The sequence below is a fragment of the Anastrepha obliqua genome, chromosome 6 (genome assembly GCF_027943255.1).
Source record: "Anastrepha obliqua isolate idAnaObli1 chromosome 6, idAnaObli1_1.0, whole genome shotgun sequence".
Taxonomy (NCBI): Eukaryota; Metazoa; Arthropoda; class Insecta; order Diptera; family Tephritidae; genus Anastrepha; species Anastrepha obliqua.
The window spans coordinates 27,686,278-27,704,269 of record NC_072897.1 but is presented as its reverse complement, the minus strand read 5'-3'; the positions used below and the strand labels follow the sequence as shown (position 1 = coordinate 27,704,269).

The following is a 17,992-nucleotide window of genomic DNA, read 5'->3' as shown; positions in this document are numbered from 1 at the left end:
AGTTCGGTGTATTTACTACTTGGCTTGAGAATTATTATCTCTTTTATGGCAGGTGTTAGTTCCTCATCTATCCCCAAGCAATGCATCCTTACTTCTTTCTTATATTACGATATCATGGCAAAAGACGTCCTGTCAGATATTACAGACTCTGGTCCTGAAAATAGGCATTTCCCTTTGTATGTATATATATATATATGCCTATCCTGGAAATAGGCATTCCATCTTATAATATATGTATATCTGTAATTGGCGCGTACACACTTTTCGGGTGTTTTGCCAAGCTCCTCCTATTTGTAGCGGGCGTCTTGATGTTGTTCTATAAATGGAGGGACCTACAGTTTTAAGCCGACTCCGAACGGCAAATGGTTTTGAGGAGCTTCTTCATGGCAGAAATACACTCGGAGGTTTTCCATTGCCTGCTGAGGGAAAATCGCTATTGGAAAAAACTCTACTATTCTGGTGTTTCATGCACGGAGATTCGAGCCTACGCACCTCCAATGATAGTCACGCACCAACCAGTATTAGACTTAAGTTAGTTATATCTGTATCATAAATATATTTCTATATCATATTTCATGATTTTGTTTGCGTTTTTAACTTGATATTTTATGCATTTCAAAATCTCATCATGGTACAATCTGACATAAATATTCAAAACATGGAAGGATAATAGAAGCAAGATTGCGTTAATCAGAGAGAGCGGCAGTATTACCAACCCTTTGCTGTTCGCAATAAATTTAGTGCTTTTTTATACCCGAAATAAGAACATTTTTGAGTTTGGTGTTTATTCCTTTTTTTTATTTGAAGCTACCAAAATTGTATGATAATAAAAAAAAATTTACATTTAAAAGAGGCTAAAAAAAGCACACTCTGAAAAGATTTTAGTACTATTAAAAATTTGTTGATTTTTATGAAATGTGATGTTTTATAAGTGCAAATCTCATTATTTGCTCCTTATGAGGTTATACAAGTATATTGCATCTACATCTTTCAACTCTTCTTAACATTTAATACCTTTTACAAATTTGAAAAATCCTTTGAATTTACTGAATCCGAAATAAGGTCATAGAGGTGTATTCATAGTAAAAATAAACAAAAAAATTGCAGAAACCATAGCAACGACCTTTTTGAAAAAGAAGTACCTTGTTCTTCCTTTTTTTAAGAAATTGTGTTAACATATATTTTAAATACAAGGATGGATTTGTAAAACTCTGTTTTTTCACTATAGAAATAATCATAACGCATTTTTTTTTTTTTTGAAACGCACATTTTAAAGACAATTTGTCACGTATACAGAGTTCTTTCAGTGATTCAATTTACGTGCACGCCCCGACGAACGAGAAGGACAACTTTTACGTTCCCCTAGAACAAGCCTACGATCGCTGCCCCTGTCACGACGTAAAAATCGTGTTTGGCGACTTCAATGCCAGTGTCTTTGGTCCCACAGTCGGGAATTTAATCTCTATGAGAAAACAACCAACAACGGTATGAGGCTTATAGACTTCGCCGCGGCTCGAAACATGGTTGTAAGTAGCACCAGATTCCAACATTGAAATTTACACAAGGCTACTTAGCTATCTCCCGATCAAGCCACATACTCACAAATTGATCATGTTGTGATAGACGGTCGGCACTGCTCCAGTGTGCTAGACGGGTGCACAATTCGTGGTCCAAACGTCGACACGGACCTTTATCTAGTTGCAGGCAAGGTTCACACACGACTGTGAGTGGCGAAAAGTGTACGCCAACGTACGCAGCGAAAACTTGACGTGGCGAAACTGCAATCACAACGGATAGCCAAGAACTTCGTAGCTCAACTCTCACTCCAGCTTAACCAGAGCTAACCACGCTGTAGAACGCTATCTCCCGCTGCTGAGACGGTAGTTGGCTTTCAACGCCAACGGTACAATAATTGCCAAATTGAAGGTTTCAGGGAATACTTGGGTTATGGAGGAATCACTTCGCACAACTGCTTAACGGTGGCAGTAGCTGCGTGGTCAACGAAGTTGAGACCGATACCCCAGCGGTGGACGACGGAATGGTCGTAATACCACCCGATCTTAAAGAGGTTCGAATGGCGATATCGCAGCTAAAAAACAACAAATCCGCAGGAGCCGACGGACTACCGGTAGAGCAATTCACAGCTGGAGGCGAAGAGCTAGCACACCGCATGCACCAGCTGCTATGCAAAATATGGTCGGATGAATGCATGCCGAAGGACTGGAACTTAAGGGTACTCTGTCCAATCCTCAAGAAATGCGAATATTATCATGGGATTACCATTATTAACGTCGTATACAAGGTCTTATCGGGCATATTATCTGAGAGACTGAAGCCCATCGTCAAAGAACTGATTGGACTTATCAGTGCGGCTTCAGCCCTGGTAAGTCTACTATTGACCAGTTCTTCACGATAAGCCAAATATTGGAGAAAACCTACGAACGACAAATCGACACACACCAATCCTTCGTCGATTTCAAAGCTGCTTTCGAAAGCACAAACAGGAATGACCTTTATGCCGCTATGTCTGACTTTGGTATTCCCGCAAAACTTATACGGCTTTGTAAAATGACGTTGAGAGCTACGGTAAGCTCCGTCATGATCGGTAAGAACCTCTCCGAGCCGTTCGATACCAAACGAGGTGTCAGACAAGCTAATTTCCTTTCGTGTAATTTTTTCAATCTCCTACTGAAATCATACGTGCTGCTGAGGTAAACCGCTTTGGCACTATTTACTACAAAAGGGTCATGCTAGTGGGGTATGTTGACTATATTGATATTGTCCGCCTGAACAACCGCGCCATATGTTCAGCGTATACCAGCCTGGAGAAGAAAGCAGATAAAGTGGGTCTTACGGGAACGAGAGTAAAACAAAGTACAAAGAATCCTCGCATCTCGGACAACACGTCCCTGTTGGCAACGGCGAATTTGAAGGTTCGTTTATTTAGGAACCAGTGTAAACAACCAGAACGACGTCAGCTTAGAGATTAAACGAAGGCTAACTTTTGCCAAAAGGTGTTACTTTGGGCTCAGTAGGCAATTGAGAAGTAGAGCTCTCTCTTCAAAAACGAAAACAATGCTGGAGAAACGTCTATCATCCCCGTTCTTGTATATGTCGCAGAAGCTTGGACGATGACGACAACTGATGAGGAAGTACTAGGAGCGTTCGAGAAAAAAATTATCCGAAAAATAATTGGTCCTCTTCGCATTGGCGGAAATGAGTTCCGTATCCGATGGAACAGCGAGCATGAGTTATACCAAGATGTGGGCATAGTGGAACGTATTAAAATACAGCGGATGCGCTGGCTTGGCAATGTCTGGAGGATGAACGAAAGTTCTCCGGCACGACAGTCCTTCGAGAGGGAACCCAGTGGTGGACGACGAGAAAGAGGAAGACCCAATCTCCGCTGGGAGATCAAGTGAGGAATAACCTGGCAGCACTCGGTATCACCAACTGGCGCCAGCAAGCAGCGAACAAAGGTAGAAGGCGCAATATTTTAGTTTCGGCAAAAACCGACATACGGTTGTAGTGCCATTTAAGTAACTAAGTAAGTAATAACAAAACCAAATTCTTTGATAAGTTTGAGGTCATAGTTCTATGAGCAAAGTACTTTCATTCATAAAACGAGCCGCCCATATGCCAATTTTCAACGATGACGAAAAATTATATATTATAATATAATTATCAAAGATTCAAGAAATCAAATCAATAGAATATTTCCTACAGAAATATTTGCCAATATTTGGTGAATCGTGAACTTTTGTCATGTCGAATGATCGCGGCTCCGTATATATGTTTGCACCCATATATGTATGTAACTATGTCTTCTCAATGCTCAACAGCCACAGCTGTTGTGCGTTTAGTGCGCTCATGAGCTGCAAAGTTAGAAACTTAGTCTGAAATCAGTGTGCGGCTTATTTGGAGGTTACTCAACATACATTCAATCTTCAGATGAAGCCCAAAATGCCAAATATTTAAAATTGAAGCTTCTGTGCAGCGCTGTTCATAACAACAGGGACTAAAGCCGCAAATTGTTGAACTAATATTTTTCAGTCTTGAACATACTACTTCATGGTAAAGACCTAAAAAGTTGTTTAAGTAAATTATGAAGCAATTTGGTTAACGCTTGATAATTCATAGTTTTCGGCACAATCATGTGCTTATGAATGTGTCCTGGATTTCTTGAGAAGTTTTAGGGAATCGTAATATTTTTGCTTCGCAAGTGAACGCAGCCGCATATATGCATACATACATACACATATGTAAATTCACATATTTGAATTAGCATATGCCATCTTCCTGTGCCTGGTAATGAAGCAATTCTTTATAAAGAATTTTGATTTTGTATTCAACAAAGTTTTAACAGAAGATGCCTTATATATATAATTGGCGCGTACACCCATTTTGGGTGTTTGGCCGAGCTCCTCCTCCTATTTGTGGTGTGCGTGTTGATGTTGTTCCACAAATGGAGGGACCTACAGTTTCAAGCCGACTCCGAACGGCAGATATTTTTATGAGTAGCTTTTTCCTGGCAAAAATACCCTCGGAGGTTTGCCATTGCCTGCCGAGGGACGACCGCTATTAGAAAAATGTTGTTATTTTTTTTTTGGTTTCACCGACATTCGAAACAACGTTTTCTCTGCGAATTCCGAATGGTAATCACGCACCAACCCATTCGGCTACGGCGGCCGCATGTATATATAATTTTGAATGATTTGGAAAAAAGTCAGCCTACAGCGTTAACATTATTTGTTTCTAATCACCAACAAATTCTAATCTACTGCTGCTAAACTTACATAATTCAGTCCCTTGCTGTTATTTTGTGGGGAAAATTGTGTATGTGGTGATTAATCTTCGTGGGACGAGTACCCTTCAAAATTCCATATGTTCCTGTCATTGAAACTTCTCTATACATTAACGTTCGCTCATGCGAACAAGCAGCTGCGGTTGTCGAGCATTTAGAAATATATTTATATATAATAATATAATATAGAGATATTTACATACATATATTGATGCATACATGTGTACGGAGCCGCGGCCACTCGACTCGAAAAAAAATTCAAGACTCACCCAATATTGGCAAATATTTCTGTAAGAAATATTCACGTATTGACTATTTTGATTTGATTTCTTTAATCTTAGAATTAAAATTTTGTCATCGTTGAGAAAAACTGGCATAGGGCGGCTCGTTTTGTGAATGAAAGTACTTTGCTCATAGAAATATGAGCTCGAACTTATCAATGAACTGGTTTTTGTTATTCTGTACAACATTTGAAATTGTTCAGCGTCATGGCAACTAGAATCATGCCCGCTACCGTTGCACCTATTAATGTATTTTGTTCTTGTAGTCGCTGGGCATAAAATTTTAGCTTTGGACGACATACACATTTAGAGGAATAAAGTGAGTGCCCTGTGTGGGCGGTTATATGTACATTCATATGTGTATACTAATTAGCATTGTTTTGCTGGAAGTTCAGAATACAAATATGTACGTACATAGGCAAAGGCATCAAGTGTACATACGCACATACAGATATGTATGTACATGCATATGCAAAATAGTTAATTCGGATATTTACTCCCTAATTATTGCATGAAATATGATACGGCGATACTCGTGAGGTAGGTCATGGTTGCTTCAGTACATACAAATGAGTACGTACATTTATTAAATATGCAATTGAACTTAGTTGTCCCATATGTATATGCAAATAGGTTTCTTTGAATTTTTCTTTTATTTATTTTAAATTTGAAAGTTTTATACTGTCTAGAAAATACATATACCTACATATAGGGTTTGATTGAAAAGTAATGAGCCTTCCCGAGCGGAGCGTCTGAAAAGCGATCAACCGAATCGGCTGGTGGGGGACAAGGATCGTTGGACCTTCCCCTTCCACTAGAAACCGGTCCCAGTTCGCTGCAAACAGCGGTGCAGTCAACATTGCTCCGCGCGTGAAAGCTGGTTTGAAAGTGTGTTAGGATTTTGCAGTGGCGAAAATGCAGCGATCGTTGGAGCAACGTTCTTCTTCTTTTTAATTGGCGCGATAACCGCTTACGCGATTTAGGCCGAGTTTAACAAAGCGCGCCAGCCGTTTCTTTCTCGTGCTAACCGGCGCCAATTGGACACACCAAGTTAAGCCAAGTCCTTCTCCACCTGATCTTTCCAACGCAGAGGAGACCTTCCTCTTCCTCTGCTACCACCAGCTGGTACCGCATCGAATACTTTCAAAGCCGGAGCGTTTGTATCCATTCGGACGACATGACCCAGCCAACGAAGCCGCTGGATCTTTATTCGCTGCGCTATGTCTATGTCGTCGTAAAGCTCATACAGCTCATCGTTCCATCGTCTACGATATTCGCCGTTGCCAACGTGCAAAGGTCCAAAAATCTTACGCAGAATCTTTCTCTCGAACACTCCAAGCGTCGCTTCATCGGATGTTGTCATCGTCCAAGCTTCTGCGCCATACGTTAGGACGGGCATGATGAGAGCCTTGTAGAGTGTTAGCTTTGTTCGTCGAGAGAGGACTTTACTGCTCAATTGCCTACTTAGTCCAAAGTAGCACTTGTTGGCAAGAGAGATTCTACGTTGTATTTCAAGGCTGACATTGTTATCGGTGTTAATGCTGGTTCCTAAATACACGAAGTCTTTTACAACCTCAAAATTATAACTGCCAACAGTGACGTGGGTGCCGATACGCGAGTGCGCCGACTGTTTGTTTGAAGACAGGAGGTACTTCGTTTTGTCCTCGTTCACCACCAAACCCATTCGCTTTGCCTCTTTATCCAGTTTGGAGAAGGCAGAACTAACAGCGCGATTATTAAGGCCGATGATGTCAATATCATCGGCATACGCCAGCAATTGTACGCTCTTATAAAAAATTGTGCCTGAGCGATTAAGTTCTGCGGCTCGTACGATGCTCTCCAACATCAGGTTAAAGAAGTCACACGACAGCTAGTCACCCTGTCTGAAACCTCGTTTGGTATCAAACGGCTCGGAGAGGTCCTTCCCAATTCTGACGGCGCTGCTGGTGTTGAGCAACGTCATCTTACATAGCCGTATTAGTTTTGCGGGGATACCAAATTCAGACATAGCGGCTTACAGGTAACTCCTTTCCGTACTGTCGAATGCAGCTTTGAAGTCGACGAAAAGATGGTGTGTGTCGATTCTCCTTTCATGGGTCTTTTCCAAGATTTGGCGTATTGTGAATATTTGGTCGATGGTAGACTTTCCAGGTCTGAAGCCACACTGATAAGGTGCAATCAGTTGGTTGACGGTGGGCTTCAGCCTTTCACACAATACGCTCGCTAGAACCTTATAGGCGATATTGAGAATACTAATCCCGCGGTAATTGGCACAAATTGCAGGATCGCCCTTCTTATGGATTGGGCAGAGCACACTTAAATTCCAATCGGCAGGCATGCTTTCATCCGACCATATTCTGCATAGGAGCTGATGCATGCACCTTACCAGCTCCTCGCCGCCATGTTTGAATAGCTCAGCCGGGAGTCCGTCGGCGCCCGCGGCTTTGTTGTTCCTTAGCCGTGATATTGCTATTCTCACCTCGTCATGGTCGGGTAACGGAACGACAATTCCGCTGTCAACGATTGGGGTATCGGGATCTTCACATTCTCTATGAGATGCGCAGCTGTCACCGTTTAACAGGTTCGAGAAGTGTTCCCTCCATAATTTAAGATTGCTCTGTACGTCAGTCACCAGATCGCCGTCTTTGTTCTTACAGGACAACGCCCCGGTCTTAAAACCTTCTGTAAGCCGCCGAACTTTCTGGTAAAATTTTCGGGCGTTGTTCCTATTGGCCAGCATCTCAAGCTCCTCGCACTCACGTATTTCGGCCTCTCGTTTCTTCTGTCGGATAATACGTCTCTCTTCCTTTTTCAGCTCTCTGTAGCGATCCCACATGGCTCGCGTTGCGCCCGATCGCAGCGTGGCTCTATAGGCGGCATCTTTTCGTTCGGCGGCAGCATGACATTCCTCGTCGTACCAATTGTTTTTTCGGGCTCGCCGGAATCCGATTTCTTCTTCGGCGGCGGTACGTAGGGAACGAGAAATGTTGCTCCATTGCTCGCGCATGCCGGTGTGTTGGGCAGTGCTCTCCGAGAGCAGGAGTGAGAGTCGAGTGGCGAATCTTCTGGCTGTCTGTTGTGATTGCAGCTTTTCGATGTCGAACATTCTTTGCGTGGGTAGATGTACGTTTTTTGCTGCACAGAAGCGTGTGCGCAGTTTGGCTGCAACAAAGTAATGATCCAAGTCGATGTTGGGTCCTCGGATCGTACGTACATCTAATACACTAGAAGCGTGGTTTTTAAGTGGCGGGTCCCAAACCCAGCGCACAACCAGCTATGCTGGGATGCTTCGCCTTCTCACTTTAGCTCACTCCCGAACGGGTGTTCGGAAGCTAACCAGAGGATACGTGGGCTAATCCCGGACGTTGTGAGCTGCTTGAACCATATGTAGAAGAATCGTCCTGACCACTCCCAAGTGAATGGCGATCAGTAACTTTCCCCACTTGCGTGGACTTCTACACATGGAACCATCCTCCTACGTTACCTGGAGCAACATTACTCGATCAAATTTTGCGTAAAGCTAAACAAAACGAGTACCGAAATCATTGGGCTACTCAAGGAGGCTTACGGGGACCAATCTCTGTCCAGTGCCCAGGTAAAACGGTGGCACAAGTCGTTCAAGGAAGGCCGGGAGGACGTTGAAGACGAACAGCGATCTGGAAGGCCTTCGACGACGCAAACAGACGAAGATGTGAACCGGGTTCGTGAATTTTTGAACATTGACCGTCGTGCTAGTCTACGTGAGATCAGTGAAGAGTTAAATTTAACTTATTACAATGTGCGGGAAATCGTGGACGGAAAACTTGAGATGCGACTCCATCGAGGCGATCCAAAAAACTGTGGCAGCCGAATTGAACGCGATTCCGGCAGATGAGTTTAAAAAATGTTTCCAGTAGTGGAAGGACCGCTACCAGCGGTGTTTTGACGCTCAAGGGTCCTATTTCGAAGAATTTTAGTTGTATAAGCCAAAAAGGTTTAATAAAACTGCTTACAAAAAGTAAGGCTCATTACTTTTCAATTAAACCCTGTATATAGTATTCCCTGTAATAAAATTTAAATTGAAAGAAATTTCGTTTGCCGAAGGAACAAATAAATGCATATTCAAATGCTGTCGGCAATTTGATTTCATACAGATGCCAAAAACTGAGCAGAGCCAATGTAGTTATACAGAATTCATTACAATCAGCTCTGTTAAGAACTTCCCCGCTGTCGAGTCGGGCGAGATGAAAAAGTCTTTGCGGTTTCACTTCATGTTTGACAATTCACACTATTCGTAGCCCTTCAGACTTCTCTATACATTAACATTCTCTGGTATTTGTGCGTGAAAAGAAGGGGAAAAAAGTCGTTATAAGTTTTTGCATTTCAAATAATTTTTTTTACGCTTTCTATATTTCAAAAGAAATTTCGCATTTTGCACAAGAGTGGACAAATACAAACATTAATAAAATATGTATTGAAGAACTGAAAGGTCTGTTCCAAAGCCAGCAATCATTGTGGAAAAATAAGAGCGATAAATATAAGCACAGAAAAGTGAAATTAAAATCATGGCAAATTATATTAAAAAATATAAGGAAGTAGACAAAAGCGCTAATATATAGGGTGAACGATATGAAGTGTTACCTATTCAAAACACCATAACTTTTTTGTGTGAAATTAGTTTTTATTGATTTCAAAGACAAAATTGTTCAAAAATGATTACAATTTTAACATATATTCACTTTAGCTCGATATGGCCACCTTGTGCCTTGACTATAGTCTTCAAACGGTCAAAAAATTAGTTGCATGCTGCGCGAATGTGATCTTGAGGTATTTTGGCCCATTCTCGCATAATCGCTTTTTTCAGCGCATCCGTACTGGCATATTTTTTAGTCCTCACCTTGCTCTCCAAAATGGATCAGATGGAATAGTCCATGGGATTTGCGTCTGGCGAATTCGAAAGTTATTGTGTGGACGAAATGAAGTGTGGAACATGATTTTTTAACTATTCTTGGTTTACACGAGCTTTATTAGATGGTGCCGAGTCCTGTTGGAATGTCCATGGTTTACGACCGAAATGTTTGCGTGTCCACTCTCTCTAAAGCAGCTGCTAAAAAATTTTCCCGATAATAAGTCGCATTCACTTTGAAACCAGGCACGATTCGAGAGCGTCCATCAGCGTTCACTGCGGCCCAAACCATTACTTGCGATGGGAAATTGCTTCGAGTGGCCATACGTAGGCTCAAATTCTCGGATGAGCGTTCGGTGAAGTAATCACGATCGTTTTGAGTGTTTATGAACTGCTCAATTGGGAAATTTTTTTCATCAGAAAACACAATGTTAGGAAATTCGCCACGTTCGTGCAAGCGCAACAACTTCTTTGCTCTTTCGCACCGAACTTTTTTTGCTGGGGTGAAAGATCGTGTGCTTTTTGGAACTTGTAAGCCTTGACCATGAGCTCATTTTTCAATATGCGTCGAATGCTGTCTTGCGATATTTTCAGTTCTTTGGCTATTTTTCTTCCACTTCGACGTGGATTTCGTTCAAGTGGAACCTTCAATTTACCAACCATTTCTGGCGTTGTTGCGGTTTTTTTTGGTCCATCTCCATAGCGTTTTGCAATGCTACCAGTATCATTGTAACGTTTTATAGTGCGATACGCAAACATTTTATTCACTTTGAGGTGACTGAGCTTACTAGCAATGGTTGGTTTTGATTTTCCAGCCAAATATAATGCAATCACACTATTACGTTTAAATACCATCACAGAAAAACAAAATTCAACAAAACTGAGACGCAAATGCTTTTGATGGCTTATAAACATTATATTGAACTGTCATCAGAACAATTTTGACGTTGATATCATGAGCTGTTTTACAGATACAAACAGTGTGAAATTGGTAACACTTCATATCGTTCACCCTGTAGAAAGAGTGAAAAACAAATTAATTGAAATCTGAAAACTCATTAATCGCAATGGTTGATAGTGTGACTAGATAATAGATAAGTGAGTGAATTATTGAACTAATTAAAAAAAAAAAGTTATTTTTCACATTTAAAAACATCACATTTTAATCAGAAGAGGCTAGAAGAAAGAACTAAGACTCCAAGATTAGAAACAAAAAAATGCTAAATCAAGTTGCGAAAATGGTAATCTGGTCACAATTATCACCAATTGGGCTAGTGTAACGTCACGAAAATCAACTGATAATTTCAAATTCGTTGCGAGCAAAGTAACGGGATCACCATAGGCGGCACCTCATTCTCTCCATCGTTCAAAAAATGTTGTCTTCAAAGGCGTTGCCATGGCAATAACACCTTTTTGTTATATAACGTTTCCACAGCAGTTTACTTTTGAGTTTGCTGCCGCTAGCGTGTTTAAGCGCAAACATCAGAGAAACATTTCCCAAATCCCATACAAATATCATAACATAAACCCATTTTAAACCCTTCTTTCGGAGAGTAGTTGTGTTAAGTTTTCTGTATTTTGATATAAAATTTTGGCAATAGTGATCATTTACTTGGTTTTTTCTTATTTGCAGCTTGTCAGTATCATAATAATTCGGAAAAACTGAGTCCGAGTACACTTAAGTGGAATTAGAAAAAAAAGCTTCACTATTTCCAATATTAGTGGTACATGAAATTCAGTGGTCTACACCATAGATGGGCACTTTACAGTAGCAGTAAAAATACCACAAACATAATTTTTTACTGATTATTGGAAAAAAATTGTATTACCAGTAAACTTTTTTTGATTACTGAAATAAATATTTTTTTACAATAAAAATATTTGTTTACTGATTACTGGAAAAAATTATAGTACAGTTATTTTTTACTGAATTAAGTTTCAGTATCAGTAAAATTTTACTAATGCAGTATGTCCATTTTTGCTCTATGCCCATATCGATACCAAATGTGTAGACATAAGCTTTCTTGTGTATTCACTCTATCCCATATAAGTTTTTTGTCTTCGATAACTCCCAGTAAAATTGTCTGCCTAAATTTCTGTGAAACCAATTAACCTTCTGTCACGGACAATTTCCGAGAGAGGCACATTTGCTGATTGCCGTGTGGAATTTATTTTGTTCATTAAAACGTCTACAAATTCTCGAGTGGTAATCAAATTTGTCCTGGTTGTTATGCCAAACAGTTTTTAAGTAAGTTTCAATTTGAAATATTGAATTGAACAAATAACACAATGTTATCCTTCCCTTGTTGTTGTTGTTGTTGTTGTAACAGTACCTTTGCTCTGTCAGTGTAGCGTAATCACCGGTCGTCTTCGTCTAGCTCAGCTAACGGCGGGTCCAGGAAACTAACTGTTTCGACGGGTTGGGCCCAGAGGGAGAGGGGTTAGATGAGTGGGTTTAGGGGGGCATGTGAAAAGGTGGTTAGTGTCGTGCGGTGTGCCTTCACATGCCGGACATATGTTTAGTACGTCGGGGTCGATTCTGGATAAGTAGGAGTTTAACCTGCTACAATATCCAGAATATAATTGTGCCAAGGTTACGCGGGACTCTCGAGGAAGTTGGAGCTCTTCGCGTGCGGTTGGTGGTGGTTGGACTCCGATAACGGCATTCGGGAGTCGGGTGCTTAAGACGGTGGTAAGAGTCTCCCAATGAATGTCGTTTATGGCCTGTCTGTACACTGTCCGATCCAGTAGCTGTCTGTTGGTTTTGTCTGAGATCTCGTCCGCGTAGTTGAGGAGATGCCTCCTGATGTGCCTTGGAGGTGGCTTAGGCTCGAGCAGGTGTCTGCATGGGTAAGTCCTGCGGTAACACCCTAGCAGAAACTGCTTACTGAGCAATTTTTTATGCTTCTTAATAGGCAGCATTAGGGCTTCATCATGTAGATAGATGACATGTATAGATGACATCAAAAGACATCCTGTCGCGGAATCCACACATCCACACTGCGAATCACTGGTTCCTGGTGACCAGACAGGCACAGCATAGTTTAGAACCGGTCGGCCTATTGCTTTAAAATTCGACAGCAACATTTCCTTGTCTTTGCCCCAAGGGCTGCCGGCGAGCGACTTGAGAACCTTGTTGCGATTCTGTACTTTAGTTGCAATAGCGGTTGTATATATGTACATATGTCAGAGAACATAAAATAATTGTTTCGAAATTTTCTCCTACTATCGAAATGCCGGGAGATAACTTTTTTATAAGCTACTTGTTGCTGTCTTCTGCACCTTACTGTACTCTCATGAGCGCACTTGACGAACAGCAGTTGCGGCTGTTGAGCATTTAGAAGACATATTTACACACATAAATGGGTGCCAACATATATACGGAGTCGCGACCATGTTTCTGTAAGAAATATTCCAGTATTGACTATTTTGATTTAATTTCTTCAATCTTAGAAGTAAAGATTGGTCACCGTTGAGAAAAATTGGCATATGGGCAGCTCGTTTTATGAATGAAAGTATTTTGCTCTGAAATATAAGCTCGAACTAATCTGTTAATTGGTTTTTGTTGCGCTGTACAATAATTGAAATTGTTCAGCGCCATGACATCGAGAATCGTGGCCGCTACGGGTGCGCCTATAAATGTAGTTTGTTCTTGTAGTCGCTAGGCATAGCATTTTAGCTTTGGGCAACATACACATTTAGAGGAATAAAGTGAGTGCCCTGTGCGTGCTATTATATGTTTGTACATGCATATGTGTATACTAATAAGCATTGTTTTGCTGGAAGTTCAGAATACAAATATGTACTTACATAGGCTAGGGCATCAAGTGTGCATACGCACATACAAATATGCATATGCAAAAGAGAATTGTTTTAGCATTTGTTAGGCAGGAATTCGATCATTCGGGTATTTACTCCCTAATTATTATATGTAAGTATAAGGACGCACACCACAAATAGGAGGAGGAGCTCGGCTAAACACCCAAAAAAGGGTGTACGCGCCAATTATATACATATATATATAGAAGTATAATAAGGCGATGCCTCGTGATGTAGGTCATAGTTGCTTCAGTGCATACAAATGTGTACATACATTTATTAAAGATGCAGTTGAACCTAGTTTTCCCATACATATATATATATATATATATAATGTAATATATATATATATGTATATGCAAATAGGTTTCTTTGAATTTTTCTTTTATTTATTTTAAATTTTAAAGTTTTATACTATCTTGAAAATGCATACCTATATTATTCCCTGTAATAAAACGTAAATTGAATGTAATTTCGTTTGCCCAAGGAACAAATAAACGCACATGCAAATGCCTTGCCAAATACCGTCGGCAGTTTGATTTCATACAGATGCCAAAAACTGAGCAGAGCCAATGTACATATGTATGTACTTATATAGAATTCACTATAAGCAGCTCTGTTAAGACCGATGTCGAGTTGGACTAGGTAAAAGTCTTCGCGGTTTCACTTCATTTTTGACAATTCGCACTATTCGTGGCACGTGAGACTTTCTATACATTATCGTTCTCTGCTTGATGTTATGTCAATTTTGGCAAATAACTTTTCGTTGTAGTCTCTCCTTGCATCTTCGAATAAGTTTTTATATATTCTGCTTTCCCGCGTAAGTTTTTTTGTTTGTCTGTTTTATTATTTGATTTTTAAACTCGTTCAAATACTCAAACGACAGCTTCTTAGTATTATAACTTTGTAATATAGTATAAATACACTTTTTTTTAATTTTGAGTTATTTGCTTTTTAGTTTAACAAGGCTTCGATTTAGGCTCTTCTCGTAAATATCTATTTGCCTTATGTTTAACTTTAGCGTGTGTAATAAGTTCATATGTTTAGCTGGATGAATAGAAATAATTTAATTGGCATGTGGTTGGGCCATGTTTTGTTTTCAACTTCAAATCTTTCAATGTAGCTCAAGCTTTCTAACGATACAGCACATAAATCATTGAGCGAGTTTTCCGTTGCCCCTATAAAAGTTATTGCTCCCTCCTCATAATAAGTCCATAATCATTGCATAGTTTTCCCTTTATTGTTTAGTAAAGTGTCTTTTGATTTCATCGTTTCTGCTGCAAACATAGCTGCATGTATATATGCATATCTTCCAGAGGCTGTTGAACATCATACAGGGTGGCTGATGAATTTTGCTACATTAAGAACCTCAAATAACTTTTTTTTAGTGTATGGAATTTATTTATTTTTTTTTTCAAGTTGAAGGTCATTAAATTTTATTAAATGTAGCTTAACTAGTTTTAAAAATAATTGAATTTAAATGCCCCCCATGCTCGTTGACACAAGTGCGGCATCTTAGTAAAAAGTTGTTCATTGCTGCTTTGAGAGTTGCGACAGGAATAGCCGCAATTGTTGCCCGATCTTGTTGAAACCACACAGAGTTGAAAGGAATTCTCTTTCGGCGTAGTTCTGGATAGAAAAATTCTTTCAGCATTTTCAAATAACGGTCTCCAGTAACCGTAACGGTGTGACCATTTTCTTCAAAAAAATAAGGCCCGAAAATACAGCGTGAAGAAACCGCACACCACACTGTCACGCGAAGAGGATGCAATTCCGTCTCGTGGAGTATCTGTGGGTTAGAAGTACTCCATATTCGACAATTTTGTTTGTTCACATTGCCGTTTAAATCGAAATGGGCCTCATCAAACATGAAAAGGCAGTTTAACATGTTTTGGTCTTCTTCCACCATTTGCAGGATCTTCTGGCAAAATTCCAAGCGAATCGGCAAGTCTGCTGCATTCAGTTTGTTAACCATTTGAATTTTGTAGGGAAATAAGTCTAAATCTTTGTGCATTATTGTTTGCAAAGACTGTCGGCTTACACCAAGTTGAGCAGATAAGCTTCTTGTTGAAACCCTTGGATTGATTTGTATAGCTGCAGCTACAGCAGCGATCGTTTCCTCCGTCCGAACTGGTGGGTTTCGATGATAAGGCCTTCTTGCGACTGTTCCTTGCTCAGCAAAATTATTCACCAGTCTCATTATGGTCCATCTGCTCGGGGGATCGCCGCCAAACATCCGCCTGTACTCTCTCTGTACCAAAACTACGGACTCCAGTGCGTGATAGCGGCGGACTATCCAAATTCTTGTTTGCGTGTCCCAGTTATCCATTTTAATAAATTTTAAAGATCAATCTGCAAATTAAAACAAAAATGGAACAGATAACTTAAAAAGAAAAAAAGTTATTCAATTCTTTTTTGGTAGCGGCTTTCATCAGCCACCCTGTATATCCTTAGGTTCGTATCGCCCACTATGCAAAGATTTTTCTCCGTGCTTTCTTTCAAGTACTCCCTTAACGTTGATGCTTCTTCGTGCCAATCTGCTGCCCGGATATGTAGAGGTATGAACCAGAAAAAGTTGTCGTTTATGTTGGTTCTCATAACATCTACTCCGTTTTTATTTATAGGATTATACTGGATTCCCCTTTTCTTTAATTATTTATTAGCGCTATACATTATACGTTTATATCAATTCGTTCGACATGACTCAGCCCACGTAACCGCTGGATCTTTATTTGCTGCGCTATGACTACATACGTCGTCATAAAGCTCAAGCAGCTCATTGTTCCATCGCCTGCGATATTCGCCGTTGCCAACCTGCAAAGGTTCAAAAATATTCCGCCAGCCACATTATTCTCACTCCTGCTCTCGGAGAGCACTATACAACAATCTGGCATGCAATGGAACAATATTTTTTGTTCTTTGCGTACCGCCGCCGAAGAAGAAATAGGATTTACTATATAGTGTATTATAATTTATCTCAATATTCTCTAAATCATCTCCATTATTAATTCGTTTCATACTGCTTTAACGTGCCCATGACCGCAGAACAGCATTTTTTCCTTGTTTCATTTTAACAACTTCGTTGTCACCTTCATGTTTTGTGCTAACTGCCTTGTTTTGCTGTCGCTCTATATTTAAATCTCTCACTATGGATTGATGTACCAGCTAGTTTGTGTGTACTTTTAACTATTTCTCCAACTCTTCTTCAGAATTTACTTCAACAATTGCCATTTTGCTCGAAAATCTTTTTAGTTGATTGCACTAATGTTGGTTTTATTTTCAATACATATTTCTGAGCATACTCTAGCTACTTCCGCTTCATTTGATGTATTTGCCCAAGCCTTTAAAAATTAATTTATTTCTTTCTACTTTGCCTTCTAATATATTTGTGGCAGTCTTCTTCTTCCCATCTGTTTTCGAGTCTATTTTCTCAATATCTTGCTTCATACCAATATGTTGTTTTTTAAGTTCCGCGACTTCATACGACAAATCATTTAGCCTTTTAATCATTTCCTTGTTGCTTTCTTTTATTATAAATTTCAGCGGTTCAACGTCTAAGTCACTTACTTTTACCTTTGACTGGTCATTTTGTGATTGTACACAGATCCCATTTGGGGACAGCTGGACAGCTATTATTTTCTCAAGATTAAATTGTTTCTGCATCAGCCTTTTATAGGATTATATATATAATTTCCTTCAAGAGCAACGCAATAATTCCGGAGCCGCTCTTACATTTCAACACCACTTTTGTAGGGCGGTTTATCTTTTGCCTCAAAATAGGCCTCAGTTTCAGCAATAACCTTTTCATTCGATAAAATTTCTACCGTTTTTTTAGATCTGCGAACAGTCAGTAGTCGGAGGGAGCAAAATTTGGAGAATACACTGGATGTGGGAGCATTTCGAAGTTGAATTCGTGTAATTTTGTCATTGTTTTGATTGACATGCGGCACAGTGCGTTGCCTTGAAAGTGACCAAACACAACACCCACTTTGAACAGAGCTTTCTCATAGTCAAATGCTCATGCAAACTAAAACCAACACATTCTGAAAAATCGACACTAGTTTGTAACGATACTAAATTAATAAAAATTTATTTTGGGGGCGCAAAATTTACGAAATTAAATATTTGCGAAACCGCATTCGTCCGATGTATCAATTCAAGTCGTTGTTTTTTAATTTTTACCCTTATATTACTGCTTAAAAT

The 17,992-nt window shown here is 39.9% G+C and overlaps 1 protein-coding gene across 1 annotated transcript in view; it reads left to right on the top strand.

Annotated features, from left to right (window-relative positions):
* Nucleotides 1-17,771, top strand: part of LOC129250863 (tau-tubulin kinase homolog Asator-like) — a 64,960-nt gene extending 47,189 nt beyond the window's left edge. Inside the window, exon 7 of the mRNA XM_054890468.1 lies at nucleotides 17,625-17,771. Within this exon, the coding sequence (XP_054746443.1) occupies nucleotides 17,625-17,708 (84 nt within the window). The 3' untranslated portion in view covers nucleotides 17,709-17,771. The remainder of the gene's footprint in view (nucleotides 1-17,624) is intronic.
* Nucleotides 17,772-17,992: the final 221 nt, after the last annotated feature.